Source organism: Vulpes lagopus, chromosome 19 (genome assembly GCF_018345385.1).
Source record: "Vulpes lagopus strain Blue_001 chromosome 19, ASM1834538v1, whole genome shotgun sequence".
Lineage (NCBI taxonomy): Eukaryota > Metazoa > Chordata > Mammalia > Carnivora > Canidae > Vulpes > Vulpes lagopus.
Window position 1 is genome coordinate 8,532,417 of NC_054842.1, and position 19,382 is coordinate 8,551,798.

Consider the following 19,382-nt stretch of genomic DNA (forward strand, 5'->3'; position numbering starts at 1 on the left):
GGGGGTGCCCTCATTAAGGGCAGTGGGGCAGATGGGAGGGCTGGGACAGGTTGCCTGGGAGGGGTTGGTGAGAAAGGTAGATTTGGTGAACGGTTGAAGGAAAGAAGTATTTGAAGGGGCAGTCGGGGGTCAAAGTGTTTGGCCACCAGGATGGCACTCATGCAGGGGTTGGAAAGAGGGCACAGGAATGGTGGGGAGTATCTTCAAGGGGCCAATCCCAGCTGGGAGGATTATCTGTTATCACCGCTTATTACTAGCCAGCTGTCCTCCTGCTTGGGGCACATATTCCCCCATGGTGACTCTGGGAGCCTTATCCTGATCATGCTGGCCTGATTCTTAGGACCTTATTCTGCCCTGCTGAGCACCAGGTAGTGTTGCTGGGTGCAGGAAGGACACTGGCCTGGAGGGTCCTTACATCCCATTCAGTCTGGATGGGAGGTGGGGACACACCAGCAGTACGTGTCTCCCTCTCCCTGGGGTGAGGCAGACAGCAGCAGCAGGAAATTGTCTCTTGGAGTGTCTCCAGACATGGTCCCCTGAGGTCTGCAGTCATAGTCATCTGAGATTCTGTGGGATGGAGAGGGCTGGACGTGGAGGGTGATAGTGGTTAAAAATATAGTTTCTGCCTCCATTTCAATTGTCCAGTATGGGCTGGACCCAGAATATGTGTTTTTAGCACCCCCCCCCCCCAACACACAGTGATTCTACTGTACCCTGGGGTTTTGACGGCTCCTCTGTTTCTGCTGCTGCGAGGAAACAGTCCCTGCCCCCACTCAGGACCCTCAGGCATCAGTGGGGCCCCTTTCTGTGTGTGTGGCCACCAGCCTGACTGTCGGATACCCACCCGCCAGCCAGCCTCCCTCAAGGTGGTAGGGGCCCCAAGATAGGTGCAGAGGTATGTGGGATGCTCAGTCCTCTCACCTCCCGGGCTCAGGTTCCGGGCGCGGGGAGGCCGAGACTCGGGAGTGCATTTACTACAACGCCAACTGGGAGCTGGAGCGCACCAACCAGAGTGGCCTGGAACGGTGCGAGGGTGAGCAAGACAAGCGGCTGCACTGCTATGCCTCCTGGCGGAACAGCTCTGGCACCATCGAGCTGGTCAAGAAGGGCTGCTGGCTGGACGACTTCAACTGCTACGACAGGTGTGTTAGAGCCTGCCCTCCCCTCCTCCTCACCCCCCAGTCCGGCTGGAGGCCTGCCTCTTGCTGCAGTGCCCTCTGGGCCTCAGGATGTGAAAGCAAGCCTGGCATTTAAGGGTAGGGGGAGATAAGGGCCTCTCCAGACATCCTGGTCGAGTAGGGATGGTGCCAGGGTCCCAGCTTTCCTGCCCCTGTGTGTACTCTGCCCCAGTCCAAAGGAGGGTTCTTTGTGTGGACCCTTGGCTGTCCCTGCCCAACTTTGGGTCGCACTTCAGGGGAGGTGGGCTCACACTGTCCCCTGATGGTTTCCCATGAGCTTCTCTGTCAATGGGGAGGGTTGGCTGGGCAGGCCCCAGAGAGGCTCTCATCCCTCAGCTGAGGGGTATGTGGGAAACTGTGTGCCTCCAGGCAGGAGTGCGTGGCCACCGAGGAGAACCCCCAGGTGTACTTCTGCTGCTGTGAAGGCAACTTTTGCAACGAGCGCTTCACCCACTTGCCGGAGGCTGGGGGCCCGGAAGGTGAGGGCTGCGGGAGGGCAGGCTGGGGCTCTCTTTGGCCCTGGAGTGCTCATCACTGCTCCTGAGTTGGGTGGGCAGTGGCTGCAGGGCTCTCTGGTCTGACCCCTGAGGTGTGTGGGTGGGCGGGCTGTATGACACAGGGCTCCATGTGTCCCCCAGTCACGTACGAGCCACCCCCGACAGCCCCCACCCTGCTCACGGTGCTGGCCTACTCGCTGCTGCCCATCGGGGGCCTCTCCCTCATCGTCCTGCTGGCCTTCTGGATGTACCGGCATCGCAAGCCTCCCTACGGCCATGTGGACATCCACGAGGTGAGACAGGGCTGGCACAGGGCAGGGGCAGAGGTGGGGTGGCCGGACCAGACCCTCTTAAGTCCTCCATGTCCCCCAGGACCCTGGACCTCCTCCTCCGTCCCCTCTGGTGGGCCTGAAGCCTCTGCAGCTGCTGGAGATTAAGGCTCGGGGGCGCTTTGGCTGTGTCTGGAAGGCACAGCTCATGAATGACTTTGTGGCTGTCAAGATCTTCCCACTCCAGGTGAGTGTGTGAGGGCCTTCCAGGTCATCCTCTGTTGTAGCTTGAACTGTCCTCCCCCCAGGGCAGTCCGGGCCTGTGCAGGTGGGATGAGAGAGAGGCAGGCCCCACTGAAATTTTCTTGTAGGGCTAGGGTAGGGCTTTGGTTTCCAGGGGTTTGTTTCTGATGTCAGTTCTGCAGAGGCCTTGAGAAACCAGGCTACTCCAGCAGTTGCCCAGAACACTTGGCAGAGCCAGAGCTGGCTCTGTGTCTCATTTGGTGGGTGACGCTGGGCCACTCACTTCCCTCCTTGGACTTCAGTGGCCTTGTTTGTAAATCAGGTGCTAGTCCTAAATGATATTTGGGATCGCCGTTGGCCTGTGTTCCAGGGCCAGCTCAGTCCTGGCTGTCTGCCTGCCCCCCTTACAGAGATGAGGCTGAGCAGGTCGGGAGGAGGGGTAGTACGGATAGCATGGGACGGCGGTTCTGCTGCAGGGTGGGTGGCAGCAGTGGCATTGAGCTGCATCCCTGCCTTAGGACAAGCAGTCATGGCAGAGTGAGCGGGAGATCTTCAGCACGCCTGGTATGAAGCATGAGAACCTGCTGCAGTTCATTGCTGCTGAGAAGCGAGGCTCCAACCTTGAGGTGGAGCTCTGGCTCATCACGGCCTTCCATGACAAGGTGAGTCATGCTTGTGGACAGGGGCTCCTCAGACAAGGTGGCCTTCCACCATAAGGTGACCCTTCCTGAGTGTGGACAAGAGTGTCCACAACGAGAACTATGGGATGAATTCTTATGAATGAGCACAGAGACTTCATGACAAACACCTTCTGATGCCCCCTCTCCCAGCCCCTCCTGGCCTCACGTACCTTCCGTATCAATACCAGTCTCCCGGGAGAGGGGCCTGCTGTTGGTCCACTGAGCCCAGAATCCTGTGCCCAAGTTCTGTGCTGTCTCCTACAGGGCTCCCTCACGGATTACCTCAAGGGGAACATCATCACGTGGAATGAACTGTGTCATGTGGCAGAGACAATGTCAAGAGGCCTCTCATACCTTCATGAGGACGTGCCGTGGTGCCGTGGTGAGGGCCACAAGCCGTCTATTGCCCACAGGTACCTAGGTTAGCACTTGGTGTGGGGCTGCAGAGAGGGCTGGAGAGTGAGAACAGGGCTTGGGGTGGGCTGGGGAGGGGTCCCTGCTTCTTCGTAAAGATGCTTGGCAGCTTGTAGTGGGCCCAGCTGGCCCATCCCTGCCTTCACCTGTGTCCTGGGCCTGGTATGGCCTTGAAAGCTGGTTTCCTCATGCCCTCCAGTGGCCGCATGAGGAAGTGCTGACTCCATTACTTTGGCTGGAAGGTTGGTTCAGCTGTTCTCAAACTTTTTGGTTAGGACTTCTTTACGTTCTTTTTATTTTTATTTTTTTCCTTTTTTTAGAGAGAGAGTGTGCACATCTGTGCATAGTGGGCTGGGGGGCAGAGGGAGAAGGAGAGAGAGAATCTTAAGTAGGCTCCATGCCCAGCTTGGAGCCTACATGGGGCTTGATCTCATGACCCTGAGAGCATGACCAGAGTGGAAATCAAGAGTCAGATGCTTAACCAGCTGAGCCACCCAGGCGCCCCAGGATCTCTTTACATTCTTAAAAAGAACTTCCGTGCTTATAGGTTACATCTACTGATATTTGCTGTTAAGTGTTAGAGTGATGATGTCACATGTATGTAGCCTCGGGAGAACTCTTCTCCTGAGAGAGTGAATTTACAAAAAGACAAATAATGGATCATGAATGAAAATAATTTTGATCTTGCGGTTCCCCTGAAACAGTGTCAGGGACTCTGGGGTTCTGGGGCTACACCTTGAGACCACTGTATTAACTGGTCATTGTAGTCCTCACTAAACAGAGGCACTGTGCTGAAGGCGTAGAAACACCAGGCTGTGTCAGTCTTGTCACCTGAGAGAGAGGTTTTAGACACTGGTTGTCTGTGAGACAGGTGGTGTGTTCCCGGCCTTGTTGCATAGAGGAAGGAATAGTAGTGCACGGAAGTTGAGTATTTTGTCATCATACTGAGTTTAGTGTGGTTTTGTGCCTACAAGGGAGGGGAATGGGCCGTGGACTCCCAGGATTCAAAGCTTGAGGGCCTCTTGTGGTAATATTGTCAGTGACACTTAAGGTTGACGGTATGAAGTTGCGGTTTTTGTAGGTCATAAATGGTTGAATGTTGACTCTTCTCTATGGTTCACCCTAACAGTAGTGCACAGGACGTGTGCCGGATGGCCCCAAGCACGTGTGCTTTACTACTCGCTGAGCTTAATCCTCACAGCGAGACTGACACAGACAATGGGGAGATAGAGGACCAAACATACCTCTGCTATGAGAGGCAGAGCTGAACGTACCTGCCAGTACCCTGCTCTCCCCTGGCGCCAGCCCCGCAGGGGCCTGCACGGAGACCTGGGCAAGTTCATTAAACTTGTCACTCATGTCCTGGGCAGTGTACATTTTTCCCAGAAGATTTAATCCCGGGTCAGTATGCCTGACTTCGCCCCCTCCAAGAATGCAGAGGCTGGCCTTTTATACTGAAGGGATTGGAATGGGGTCTGGCCAGCCACTGTGGTGGGTGTGGCTTTAACAGCAGTGGTAGAGGTGTGGTGAGAGATTCTCACATCGAGAGGGGTGAAGGGTGGTGGGAGGGTGTCCTAAAGCTGCCTATCTGCTCTGGGATAGACCCTGCTCCTCAGAGAGGATTAGGTGGCCTGGTCTGTGGTCTCTGGGGGCTGGGAGACCTGGGCTCCAGGATCTTGGCGGTCAGGGTGGGAGGCCAGGAGCAAGGACCAGGGTGTTCACCTTCCTCTTGGTCCACTTGTCTCCACAGGGACTTCAAAAGCAAGAATGTATTGCTCAAGAGTGACCTCACAGCCGTGCTGGCTGACTTTGGTCTGGCTGTTCGGTTTGAGCCAGGGAAACCTCCGGGGGACACTCACGGGCAGGTACTGAGCCTCCAGGGGTGCAGGGGGGTGCCAGCATGGAGGTGCATGCTGCCCTTTTGGTGCCCGGCTGGCAAGGGTCACTGTGAGCTTGGAGCTGTCTGAAAACTCCAGGAATAACACTGGTCTTCGCGATGGGTCACGCAGGGCCTGGAGGGCATGGAGCCTCGAAGTCTAGTCGGTTAGACAGACACAGCTTCCCTATTGGGGTTGGTGCTCGCCCTTGTAGGCTCTATGTTTCTTTCTTTTAGTGAAGTTGTTAAACAATGTAAAATAGAAGGAACTATACTAAGAAACCCAAGCCCGAGAAAACGTAACTGAAACTTAAACCTGAGGAAACCGTCCTAAGACAATTGCTGTAAATATTTTTAAGTATTCTTCAGGCCCTCTGTTTCTGATCTTCATCTTAGTAAAACACATGCCATCTGGGTAGCACCTTGTGGTGCTGATGGAGCAAATAGGCAGCAGTTCCAGTTTAGATGACTGTGGTCTTAAGTGTGTGATTTTTTTTTTTTTAACAGTTTTTATACTTTTATTTATTTATTTTTAAATTTTATTTATTTATGATAGTCATACAGAGAGAAAGAGAGAGGCAGAGACACATGCAGAGGGAGAAGCAGGCTCCATGCGCCGGGAGCCTGATGTGGGATTCGATCCCGGGTCTCCAGGATCGCGCCCTGGGCCAAAGGCAGGCGCCAAACCGCTGCGCCACCCAGGGATCCCAAGTGTGTGATATTTTTAAATTATCCTTGAGGCATAACATGTACACCATGACCTCTTGTGACCTCCCGTGAACATGGTGAATCAAGGGTTGTCATCCCTGGTCGTGGCCTCTGATGCTGCCATCCTGGCCCTTTCTGGTACACTCAGGAGGTGGCTCTTGTGTCCAGCAGTGAGTACATTTGTGCATGCCTCCCCTGTCCTCATATAGGTGGGCACGCGGCGGTACATGGCTCCTGAGGTGCTTGAGGGAGCCATCAACTTCCAGAGAGATGCCTTCCTGCGCATTGATATGTACGCCATGGGGCTGGTGCTGTGGGAGCTTGTGTCCCGCTGCAAGGCTGCAGATGGTGAGTGGGATGGGAGCCCCGAGCATCCAGGGTGTGGGTTGAAGAACAGTGAGCCCTTGTGGTGACCCCACTGGGCTCGCTGTCACCCACAGGACCCGTGGATGAGTACATGCTGCCGTTTGAGGAAGAGATTGGCCAGCACCCATCACTGGAGGAGCTGCAAGAGGTGGTTGTGCACAAGAAGATGCGGCCTACCATTAAGGATCACTGGCTGAAGCACCCGGTGAGGGGCCTGGGTGGCAGGTGACTGCTGGGGAGCAGAGAGGGGAGGCCCTTGCTGTGTGACAAAGACTGGAGATCAAGGGGGTGTGGACAGAGAGAGAGAGGATGCCTCAGGCAGCAGGATAGTCTCCTCATCTCCTCCCTGCTCAGAGGCCTCCCTTCTACCAGGAAAGGGTCTGGGGAGGTTCCAGTCTCGGCAGGGAGGTAGCTCTGGGTTTGGGCCCAGAACTGATGGGACCTGACAGTCAGTTCATCAGGGCCCATGTTGCCCCTATGTGGAGGGGAACCCATTGGGTCTGGGCCTGACATGTTTGAATCCTGGATCTGCCAGTTAGTAGGTGGATGGCTTCTAGCACATTGTTTTATTTTCTGAGGCTTTGTCTTTTCAGGGTAACACTAGATTTAACTGGTCATTGTAAATTGCTTGGCAGGATACCTGTCATATAAATGTTTAGTATGGATTAGCCCTGATTAAATATTCTCTCTTCTCTGCCTTCATTATTTTTCCGGGACTAAGCCACATAGCATCTTGGCTCCTCCAGTCTGGGGAGATTGTATAAAGACCCCAGCCATATAAACTGTTCCCTATCTTGGAAGGACACTTGCCTTCAGCTCTGTTGAGCTGCCCCCCCCCGGTCACCTCTGGGTTCATTTAGTCACAGGACAGTCTTGAGGCCACTGGACGCTAGCGGTCTACCATGCAAACCATCAGGGGTCAAGCTGGTGGGACCAAGTTCAGCTGGAGGGCTGCAGATGGGGAAGACAGACTTGTGGACACAGAGACTGGGCCAGAGTCTGGACCTTCTGCCTCAGACCTTCTCAGTCTCCCAGGGCAGACATACTGGGGTGGCTGGGCCAGTTCACTGATGAGGAGCCCAAGGTCCAGAGAGATCTCAGTGTGGCCTAGCACTGAGAGGCCAGAGAAAAGGGCATTTGCCTTTCCTGGTCCCATTCTGTGTATGTGCCGGCATAGGGTGTTACACCATGTGATATGGACTCTCAGGAGGGGCCCCGGGGTTGTGGGGAGTACAGTGGGAGGAAGCCCTGTTCCGGTCCCTACTGTAACTGAACGTGCACTGTGGGTCCTGACATGATTAGGATTCACGAGAGAGTTTGTTTAAATGTCACTGCCCCAAGGCAAGCAGCTGTGTCTGCCCTGGGAGGAGCCCAGCTTCCCCACTCCATCTTTCCCTCCGTTAAGCCTGTGGAGGGAGGCCAGTGGGCTTGGGATGGTGGCCTCTCTGAGGGAAGGCCACTGATTCCCGCAGTCTCTGCCCAGGATTGGGGCTAGCGGGCTCTGTCTGGTCCTCAGGGACACCTCAGGTTGGCCTGTCCCCTGTGCTCATCTTCCCTGTGGGGCACTCAAGGCTGTCCTTTCCCCTCCTCACTGATGTGCAGGGCCTGGCCCAGCTCTGCGTGACCATCGAGGAGTGCTGGGACCATGATGCTGAGGCTCGTCTGTCTGCAGGCTGCGTGGAGGAGCGGGTGGCCCTGATCAGGAGGTCGGTCAACGGCACTACCTCGGACTGTCTTGTCTCCCTGGTGACCTCCGTCACCAACGTGGACCTGCCCCCTAAGGAGTCGAGCATCTAAGCCCAGGACACGAGTGGATCTGAAGAGGAAAGAAAAAAAAGTTGTGTTTTGTTTTGGAAATCCCATAACACCAACAAACACATAAAATGCAGCTGCTATTTTACCTTGACTTTTTATTATTATTATAATTATTATAATTATTATTATTAATATTATTTTTTGGATTGGATCAGTTTTTACCAGCACATTGCTCTACTGTATCGCAAACAGCGGACATGTCAGCAGGCGTTGAGGTGCTGAGCTGTGAATGCAGAACCAGCGCCATGCTGAAGAGCCTCAGCCACCTCCTGTCCTTTGGGGTTCATTTTTCCCGCTTTCTCTTTATTTGTTGTCTCAGAATCTGTGACACAAAGAAACCCATCTCCTGTCTTAGGAAACTTAATGCTGCAAACTCTACCTAGAGGAACCTTTGAAGACTGTTACATAAGAACACACCTTCCTCAGAGGAGGAGTCCCCCCAGCCCTTGTCCCCCCACTGCCCCTTATTGTTTTTCTCCCTCTTTAGACAGTGAGTTTCAGAAACAGCAGATGTGTCTTTCACGGATTAACGGGTGTTGTCCTGACTGAGGAAAAACGGGGATGAGAAGGAGGATGGTTTGGACCGGAGTTGGAAGGGGAGGGCAGAGCTGGGGATGGGATTTGGAGCAGAGCTACACTGGACTTGGGCACATTTGGAGCAACATCCCTTGTTAAGATGCTACTTCTCAGGTAACCAGGAATTGTGGGGAAGGACTGTGTGGGGGGCCGAGCATTAACAGCAAGAGCGGGGTTTGGAGAAAGTCTGAAAGCAGGTGTGGCTCTAACCCATCTGTTGGCCCTGACCAGTTTTTTCCCATTGACTTGGGCTTGGGCGTTGGACGAAACATTTTCTCTGCCCTAATTTTAAGGTTAGGTAAGGGTAGAAATCATCATGGCTTAGTGACCATATTCTTCATAAGACAATGCTGTAATTATCTGTAGTGGAGGAAGAAGTTCTAACACACTGATTCCTCCTGGAGCAGTTCAGGGAAATGCCCACGGGCGCCCTGCACAGCCAGGTTAAGAGGGTTCCCTGGGCAGGGCTGCCACACCTGCTGCTCTGAAGACCTGAGGGTCCTGCAGTGCTGGCTTTGCCTTGTGTGGTGACATTGCTGTCCCTTTCTGTGGCTCGTGCACATGGCTTTCTCCAGACCCCTCAAAGAGGTGCATATTCAAAAACCGTTTCTCTATTATGCCATAACCTTGCTCTAGTCAGTGAATGTTCCTAATGCTGCTGTTTCAACATTTGAATTTTTTTAATTTATGAAACATGCAAATTTTTTAAAAAAACGAAACATACATCCACATAGACACACATGCTTTGCAATGTGGCTTCCGAGGTTTAAATTTTGAAAAGTTAAAATAATTAAAACTTCACGACCACAGACCACCTCAAACCAGAAATACCTCAATTTTCTACTTGTGTAAGTTTTATTATATATTTTATTAGTTGTGTTGTCTCGTAGTAAGTATATTTTAATGTAAGTTGGCTTTTATGACAAGAAAGTTTAAAAGAAATAGAGAAAAAGAAAAAAAAGTTTGAGTCTTCTAGGGAGTGCTACCATTTTTGTTTGATAACGCCCCCTTGTAAATAATTGTCATCAACTGTAGATTGGCTTTCTGGGCCGTCTGGGCATTCATCATTCTTGTTTGTGAAGGCTTTTCCCTCTGGGTTTCTTGAGACTTTTATTTAAAAACTGGATCTCTTTCATCTTGAGGGTAGGTGAGGCGGTGAGTGATGGGGAGAGGTTGACCTGGGTGAGAACGGGAGAGGAGTGCCTCCTCTTGACTTACATGGAGGTTTAGATCTTTCCCTCAACTGGATTGGTTAGTGTTCAGAATGACAGGTAACCCCACTTTAACTTGGCCAGATGGTGGCCCTTAGACGTGCTGGAGGTAAATTTCCTTGAGCAGCAGCGATGGCGGAGGAGGCTGGTAGTGTCTCCATGAGTCCACACTGTGACTCTGGGCAGTCTTTGAGAGAGTGGAGAGTTCTCACGGCACCCTGGCATCACAGTCTGAGGGTGCCTGCTCCCCACTGGGCACACTGGGTGCGTCTGGGGCTTGCCCCTTGGTTGTGTCCCTTTACTGCATGTCTGGGCACAGGGTACTGTGGGAGGTGAGTGTGTGTCCCTCTCAGAGCTCAGTTTTTGTTTCAAAGGTCAAGCTGTGAGCTGGCCAAGGTGGTTACAGGGACAAGATTTTGTTGGGTAAGCTGTGTTGTCTTTTTTTTTCCTTTTTTTTTTTTTTTTAATTATTTTGTGCTGTGGTATTTTTCTTCCCTCGGAAAAATTTTTAACAGCAAAACAGGCCTTACAGCAGTTGCTTTTCTTTTCCACTTATTTCTTTAAAAAGCTTTAAAATATTTATTGAAAAGTGCCATATCTAATTTCTTTAGCTTTCACCTCAGGCAGTGCATCTCTACTTTTCCAGCATCTGCTTTTCAACCTCGGCAACAAATAAACCACTAACAGATGTAGCTGATTCACCACAGGAATGATCAGATCCCTCATCCTGCCCATCGTGGAACACTAAACCCCTGCCTCTCCATTTGGTTTTAGATTTCCTCTGGATGATTTTTTTGTCTGGCTTGATTCTTGTGAGAACAAGTTTTTGGCCTGGCTGTGGAGGGTTGAGCTGTGGCATTGGTGTGGGACCTGCTTGTCCAGATGCAGTACAGATGGGGCTGGCCTTCCTATTGGCCTACAGGCCTTTTATCTGGATGGGCTCCCTTTTTGCCGACCTTGTGCTCAGCTGCTCTGGTGGCTTTTGGGCCTTGGCACCAGAATGAAGTGTCTGGAGATGGTTCCTGTGTGGGCTGGCCCAGTGAGGGGAGTCTGAGGAGCGCCAGTCCTTTGGGCTTCAGGCTGCCTCTCCCTTGTGCTGTGGTATAAAATGCACCCATTGGGCAGTATCCCTGCCTGCTGCTGATGGCAGAAGAAGGTGGGTGATCTTTTTCCAGGGTATGCCCTTGGGAGCCTGGGATGGGTCTTTTGCACCAGATAAAGTGTCTGTCTGTGTGCTGTCATGTATTCTTTGGGGAGCAGCAAACCATTTAGAGATCTGGTTTGTGTTTATTGGGTTGTAGGGCCTCTGTCTGTGCTCTTTTCCACAAAGATTTCATGTTGTGTCCACTTCTGGGGAGCTCAGAAAACTAGCTTCTCCCCTCCCCCCAGCTCTTGTAGCAGCCTGGTAGGAGTTGAATATCATTTTGCCTGTTACTGGGAGAGGTTGCCCCATCTAGGCATCTAGGTTGGGAGAGTGGCCAAGCCAGAGGAGAGAGGTGGCCAAGGATCCTTGCTCCTTCCTTTCTAGTGTTCTATCCACACAGGCTCCTGGCTGTGGGGTGGGCTTTGGGAGAGAATGTGTTCTGTTTGAAAACACCCATGATCACTGGGAAGATACACTGAGCCAGAGAAATACAGGAATGATCAAGAGAAGGAAGAGGTAAGTGGGGAACAGAGGCCATGGTTTAACAGTATCCTGCAAAGAACTCTTGATGACGGTCCAGAGGAGGCCTTGGACGTAGTCCTTAGGGGCTGGTATCAGCAGGTTTTCTCCTGGGACCATTGGTCCCTCCCAGGAGTCCTTTGAGTGAGGTACTCAGGGTGAGGGCTGTAGGTGGAGTGTCCTTAGGAGGAAGGAAGATGTGGCTGTGAAGGGAAATGGTGAGCATCATCGGCCTGTCATCAGCTGTCACTCTTCAACATGGTCTGCTTGTCCTTCGTTGTTCAACATGGCTCTGTAGGTGTAAGTGCCCAAAGGGATTAGTGATGCCTGGAGAGGAGTTCCCCATGTGGGCCAGCTGCTTCTGACCCAGAATTCTTCCCATCTGGACTTGGGCATGTGTGCAGGACAAGAGAGATTTTGTTTAGCTTTGAACATCTTCAAGTGGCTTGAGCCCCCTACTCCCATATTCTGAGCCCAGTTAAGAATCTCTCCAGTCGTCTTGTCATGGCTGGTCATGCATGCCTTGCTTTAAAAAGCAAAGCAAAGCAGGTGATCAGCACTTTCCCGCTCTGTCACCTTTGTCTCCAGCTGCCATGTTCTTGAGCTCCCTGCTACCCTGACACCCTGCACTGAGTACTTGAGCTGTGTGTGTGGTGTTTCTTTGGTGGCAAGACTAGCTGCCTTTGTGTGTGTATGTGTGCTGTGTGGGGCTCAGGCCTGTTATGTGGCCCCTATGCTCTGAGCCATAAGGGTAGAGAGACAGACTGGGTGGCCCTCTTAAAAGTGGAATTTTGCCTTTTATAGGATGCAGTGTAAAGTTCTCAGCACAGACTGGTAATACAAGGATTTGGTGGTTTTTAGCAATATAGTAAGCATACGTATGTAAGTTTTTAGAATTGGTACTATAAGTGGAACGGCCAAGAGTTATTCCTGAGAACTTGGCTTGCTAGATCAGTATCTGAATTGGAAATAATTTCCTCTAGCTAACTCAGTTTGATTGTTAGTCCCAGCTATCTCAGTAGCCTTTTGGGTTCTTAATGGTTCATCTTTGGAGAGATAGCCAGGCCTGGTTCACGTTTTGGGGGCTCCCTAGACCACACCTTTCCAAGAAGCACAGTGAATTTACTCATCTATCCGCCCTACCCCCAACCTCCCCCCTACCCCCCCATCCAGGGTGAGCAGCCAGAAAGGAAAGAGGGCAAGGTGGCTTTTTCTCTTCATTTGGGTGCCATGAATTCCTTGGTTAGGGGCTGTTTATAAAAGCTGAACTAATAAAATAGTAGCTAATAAGTGTTCAACCTAGTAATGAGGAGTTTAAATCTTGATCAACAGTAATGTTTTAGGTAAAGAAACAGGCCTAGTAATTCAGTTGATAAACTGTTTATCTTCTCAGTCTAGATTTAATGAATTCAGGATTATATGCATAGTTGTTTAAGTAAGATTCCTGGTAGATGATTTGTAACCAGCAATCCACCTATGAATGTATCCCAAACCTTTAGAAGGCTTGGAGAAGTTTTTTAAGATAATGACTTAGTTTTGTAGCAAAACGAAATTGAAGTTTAAAATGCCCCCTTGGAAATTAATTCAGCTGACTCAGCTACATTTTAAAAACACTTGGGTCCAAGAGACCCATGAACTCATCAAATAAAAGTCCAAATTCTCTAGAGGGATATTTTGAGTATTTCTATTTTATACTCATTTGGGGGCCATTGTAAACTTTGGTTTGAACAAGATTTTGAATTTAGACAATTTACCACTATTTAAATTGTACCAAGCTTTTACATTTTTGTGACCATATCTTCCAGGTGTGAATGAAGGAGGATGTTTTGATTGTGGTACTCCACGTATCCCTGTAGTGCCAAAACCAGTGATACTTTATTTGCTCCTATGGCAGCTTGTAGAGATAATACAAGTGGTTTTTCCTCATGAATTAAAATGCATAGTCTCTAAATGCCAGTATGTGGTGATGGGCCCTGTGCTGCCTTTCCTCTCTGGGAGTATCTTTGAACTGTCTGGGGCCTACACAATTCTGAGAGCCACTGCACACCAACCACAGGACCCTAGAGAAGTATATGCTTGGGCACATGTGTATGCAGTTGATTATTCAAACGCAGGCTCTCTGGACATCTGTGGGAAAGTGTTACATTTATTTGCAAAGTTTACATTTTTGAGCTCACAGTTATGAAAAGTATGACCCATTATTAGCTAATGCTTTTTAGGCAGGTGAGGATGGGTGTTTTGTATTTTGCTTTGTTTTGTTTTGACAAATGGATGAGTTCTGTCTTGAGTCCTGGGAATTTCTGCTATTGGTTGGGCATAGGATTATTCTCTGTTTTTCCCAATCACGTTTGCATTGGAATGTTGTTAGGTAGCATTGTAAATAAAAGAATAGGTTATATAATAGATATATGACACTTGAAATTTTACTTTAAAAAATCTATAGCTCTACATATATATTTAGTTATATCACCTGACAGATTCTTCTGCACAGTGTGGAGATTGTTTTATACCACAGATTATTTTTATAAAGTCTAGTGAGTTTGAATGGGAATGATTTTGTAATCAGACTAATGAGCTTTACCTTTCAGGATAAATGTACACTGGAGTGTGAGTGGTGTGGAGCTTTTACCTAGTGTTCATATGGATTCTCATGATACACTGGCAGATGGGAGGCCATTTATGGGTCTTGTTTGGCCAAAACTCCACTTGAAGCTGTGAGGGACAGTGATGCTTCTGCTCAGCTCCCTGCAGATTGGGTGGCAAGGGGCTGAGGAGAGGCAAGAAGAGCCTGCGGTATGTTTTACATTTGTGCTTCCTCCTGAGATTTCTTCTGAACAAAGCGTTCTGAAGTTAGAAATGAGTTTGTGAATTCCTATTACAGGATGTAGTCATATGAGGGTGTTTTGAGGAACAGAAATCATATGGGAGTGTAGATTGGAGCAGGTTGGGATGATTAAGATTCAGGCTATAAACAGTTACAATGAGAGTTTGGTGATTTGAGGAATCCACAAAACTGAATTATCTAGGACCAAATTTTCCAGTTTTCAGGACAGAATTTCCAGTTGACTAATTATTCAGAATAGGAGGGTGGTGTGTGGACACAGCAATCAAGTTAAATGGTGAGCTGCCAGGCACGTTGTGTCTTTTCTGGTTGGGGCCTCTTGGACACAAGAGTGCTTGGGGCAGCTCCCTGCTTTCATCTATTGCATCACAACCAGGAGTGCTCTGAGGAAGTTCAGAGCCCCATACCAGAGGGCATCTTCCAGCTGTCACATAGCCCTTCCTGCTCTTCCTAAAAAGGTCAGCATGACTACCACGATATGGGAGGTGGTCTTCATGTTATTAGCCTTTTTATTTTGGGGTAGAGAGTACATGGCTATTTGGGTGAGCCTTTTGGATGGTGCGATACAGGGAAGGTGAACGTCACTGCCAGTCCTGAGGCCCAGCTGAAGGCCTGTCCCCCGGCCCTGGGCGGCTGCACTCAGAACTATACTGGTTGGGACAGTTTTGTCAGGAGAATCCCTGATGTGTCATTTAAACGAGCTGTGCTTTTTCTTCAGTTTGGTTCAGAGTGAAGTTTTACACTTGACCCCTTTTGTACTTTGGATAAATATAGTTTTAGCAGGTCCAGTAGCACTTGAGGAACTAGCCTGTCATTCCTTTCCCTGCTCCTTGTGAAAGAACATTTCTCTGCTTTCCAGCCACGTGTCTTGGAATGTAATTTTGTTGTGCCTTTGTTTTTGTCACCTGCCTTCCCCCAAAAGCAACTGCTGTAAGCTTTTTTCTACTTGTCTTTTCTAGCCCAAAACCCTACCTTTTTCCTTTTTCCCAGCTGTAATTTCTGGATGCAGTTACATGCTCCAGGTATTTGAAGAACCAGTTACCTCAGACCTCATGTTGAACAGTGTCACCATCTGGGTCCTCTCGATACTGCAGGCTTGTAACATACACATGCAGGAACCCTGCCAAGTACGGGCACTTATTTGTTTTAAAGTTAAACTCTTCCCAAGGACTGAAAAGGGGGCTTCTGGCAAGCTCTTCACTGCACTGTGGTGGGATAGGTCTAGAGTGTCATCTGAACGGTGCTTCCTGGGTTCCTCTCTGAATTCTGCCATTTTCAGTATTCTCGAGTCTGAATAGGCAAAGTGATTCAATTGGCTGGTCTTGCACACAAATCAGTTCCAAAGATGAGCTCTTTGTAACACATTTCCAGTCACTACAACTCAAATGTTTAGAACATTCCTTTAAATGGCAGGATTAAAAAACCCACCATCCACCACTGTGCATTTTGGGAAGATGTCTGTAGCATATGTTGCTGTGAAATTAGGCCTTGCGGGATACGGCTGTTTGTCATTTTGATGTATTTTAAATAAATATATATATATATATTTTTAAAGAGCCTTTTTTACCAGTTCAAAAAGTTTAATTAACCAGCAGTCACCACATCTGAATTTTTGTCTCTGGGGCATAGATGGCAGACCAAGATAAAAAGTGGTAACTCAGCCATAAGAGCGTGGGATGCCTGCCTGGGCTGTCCTGCTGACCATGGGATGCCAAGGTCAGTATGTTCCCAGTGTGTTCTGATCAGCCCTCAGAGTGTTTGGTCTCTGCCCTGATCAGTGGACTGTTGACTTCAGTCCCTGCAAGTGCTTTAGCCTAAGTGGGGTTTTCTCAGAGCACTGCCACAAGCTAAGTGTATGTTTAGCCAAATAATTTCTCCATTAAGGGAAAAATGCACTCATTCAAATGTTACCAGCAATGACAGAGATGAGAGTAGGAAAGATTAGGCAACATCGGGGTTTTGATTTGGGAAGTGTCCAGGTCACTGTCAAAGGCCGTCTGAGAGCCAGTGATCACAAAGATATTCTTAGGAGACCTCATCTGGAAGTGTTAAGACCTCCTGTGAGTGGAGGGATTGCTAAAATGCCAGCAGCTTTTTCCCCCCATTTTTTTTTCTAGAAATCTGTAAAAATGCAAAGAAAATTGGGTGGTACTTAAGAATTGAGGGTGAGGGTTACCGCAGAATAAAAGCATACTTCTAGATTTCAGTTCCATACCACAAATCCACACAATGCCATTTTTCAACTGTACAAAAGAATCTGCTTATGAATTTGACATGATCTTAGTGGTAGCGTCAAAGGGCCGAATTTTTCACCTGTTAATATTTTTCCACATTTGTCCTTGAATCTGAGTAACTTTACAGTACTGTAAATTTAACTTACATTGAGTTTGATGTCAATTCTTGTGAAAAGAGCTTCTGCATGTAACAGATACACAGTTAAAGAACACAGCAGAATAAAGAACCACAGCAGAATGGTTTCTGTTGGAACCAACAGAAAATGTCACCTCTCATTTGCCATCTTTATGTATCAGTTTTATGAGCTACTTCTAAATTTGTACATTATGTGTAAGGAAAAGAAGGAAAACCCTAAGACTCGTCTAACTTAGTGGAGAACATGTATGTCGGGTTTAGGATGGATAGCGAAGTCTTACTGAGCTGTGTTATCTGACTTGTATATAACAATTGTAATTAAAAGTCTGGATTCACCTGTTTCTTGCGGTTTAAAACAATGAGTAATTACAAACTCTGGAAATGTGACTAGTATATGACTTTAAGGCTGTAGAAGTGAGGAAGCTCTTCAAGCACTAAAAATAAAGACTTTTAGTTTTTGGCTCAAATTCAGTAAGTACTGTTTGTATACCAGGATATGTGAGATGTAAATGTAATAGGTCACTTTTCACCCTTGTAGCTATAAAATAAAAATTTTGTAGAACAGAAATAGCTTGTACTACTGAATTAACAAAAGTTATACTAAAGTATCATGTTAAAAAAAATATATATATATACACACACACATACACACATACACAGAGTTAAGCTTGTTGCTGTTACCCTGTCTGGATTTGAAGAGTGTGCTGATATATATATATATAAATATATATATCACACACATACATATATATTATATACACGCACACATCTAAAATGGCCTAAAGCAGACATCCATGTAATTACAGTTGCAAAATGAAGACATTTTGGAAAGAACATTGTATCATAGTTCATTCATTTGCAGTGGATCTTTGTTCCTTTTTACTGTGGTAATTTTAGAAATGAGTGTCAAGTTTGAAATTAGATCTGCTAAGTTGGGGTTTTGCTGCTTGAACTCTGCACTGGGTCCTCAAATAAACCGATGTGAATGTAGTTTTTCCCCCTGTGTGAAGAAGCAGCCACACCCCAACAGAATAGGAGGAAAAATCTAGAGCTATTTCAAGTTTTATCTTTTTGTATATGAAAATAAAATAATAATAATAAAACTACCCTGTTGTCTTTCTTAATCACATGTCAGGGGATTGAAGTTTCTTTTCATGGGAATTAGAAATAAATACAGTGGTGTTTTCCACTTACAGGGCCGTGAGTTCCTGTTGGGTACACATGCAATTGTTAATGGATGAGTGCCTAGTCTGTCATGGTCCTGTGGTCCTGGAGCTCAGCACAGGTCTTCATTTCTGCCCTTCAGAAGCTCAGGACCTAGTTGGAGACACTGTGGGTTTCTCCTAAATGGACTGTCCTGGGACCCGGGGTAAGTTCCTGTATGGGAGGGGTATCTTTTCCAAATCTCCCAAGATTCTGGTACCTCCCCACCTACCCTGTCCTATACATTGTGGACAACCCTGAGCAATATTTTTGTAAGTGTAGCAGAGAAGCCTAGAAAATAACTTATTCAAGGCTACTGCAGAATAGAGGCTCTGTCATTTCTAAACATGGCTGAGTATCCAGGTCACTTATAAAAAATATAGTCATGGGGCACTACCCCAGATCTGAATCAACTAGCCAGGTCTCATGTTTTAGAATTCCTGACTTACCTCACGAGATGAAAACATGGTTCCCTGTTAACAAAATAACGAGTCTAAGAAAACTGGAAAACCCCAGAAATTACCTCGCTGCTTTCTGTAGTAACACACAGGACTTTTTTTGCTTTTGACTAATATTTGCTAAACCAGCTTTGAATCCTTCTTCTGGTAGGGTCAATGCCTTTTTATTCATGCTTTAATATGAGAATTAACCTGTTTGGAACTCTCAGAGAATGAAATTTGATGAAGGCACTCTTTATTTAGGGACCAGGTGTCCAGCTTTGGACTATTTCTGCTCTCTCAGATTTAGATAGTTCACCTTTTATTAGTGAGTGGCCATAATAAGTGCAGAGAAGGAGAGGAAGGCTGGCATTGTTGAAAGAGGATCTTACAGCTAGAAATGCTGGACGGGTGGTTGGACCAGAGGGTTTATCTGGTCACACTTCTCCTTCAGCAAGGGAATTCCTTCACCAGAAGAACCTGGACACAGAAACTGATTTCTAAAAACAGGCTTGCTCAAGTGAGCAAGTAGGAGAGGGTTCAGAGACCATTAAACTTGCCCTCCCACTCCTTCCCTTAATCACTGGGTCTGGATGAGGAAAAGTCACCTACCATTTCTCTCTCGTTCTGGTGTTTAACCCACCACGACGCTTAGGAGGGCCTTGAGAAATACCCCTTAAATGAATATATCTAGTAAATTCAAGTAGAAGCTGCTGAGGTGGCTTTGAAACCTACAGGTATGCCCATGTTGTATAATTGTATTTGGTGGGACTCTTGGTTGCAAATGACAGAAACCGTAAACAAGAAGGGGGTTTCACTGGAAGGATCCTGGGGCAAAGGGCCAGCCAAGTGTTGGCCGAGTGTTGGGTAAAGGTAAGCCACTTCCGGGCTTCAGGAGTCTTGGCAGCCAGGGTCACCACATTGCAGCCTTTCACTTACATCTCAGCATTTCTTCCACTCTTGCTCTGTGCAAGGCCAGATGCATCTGCTCCTTTGTCCACTTAGCATGAAACAAAGCTACAGATAGTAGCAGA

At 48.1% G+C, this 19,382-nt stretch overlaps 1 protein-coding gene across 3 annotated transcripts in view; it reads left to right on the top strand.

Annotated features, from left to right (window-relative positions):
- ACVR2B (activin A receptor type 2B) overlaps positions 1–8,600 on the top strand; it is a 28,622-nt gene extending 20,022 nt beyond the window's left edge. Inside the window, exons 2-11 of one of the 3 annotated variants that reach the window (XM_041733975.1) lie at positions 935–1,142; positions 1,548–1,657; positions 1,841–1,968; positions 2,048–2,191; positions 2,706–2,849; positions 3,132–3,280; positions 5,032–5,146; positions 6,075–6,213; positions 6,306–6,436; positions 7,834–8,600. In XM_041733975.1, the coding sequence (XP_041589909.1) occupies positions 935–1,142; positions 1,548–1,657; positions 1,841–1,968; positions 2,048–2,191; positions 2,706–2,849; positions 3,132–3,280; positions 5,032–5,146; positions 6,075–6,213; positions 6,306–6,436; positions 7,834–8,028 (1,463 nt within the window). In that variant the 3' untranslated portion in view covers positions 8,029–8,600. Of the gene's footprint in view, positions 1–934; positions 1,143–1,547; positions 1,658–1,816; positions 1,969–2,047; positions 2,192–2,705; positions 2,850–3,131; positions 3,289–5,031; positions 5,147–6,074; positions 6,214–6,305; positions 6,437–7,833 lie in introns of all 3 variants that reach the window. The other 2 variants (XM_041733976.1, XM_041733974.1) reach the window with 2 other exon arrangements.
- Positions 8,601–19,382: the final 10,782 nt, after the last annotated feature.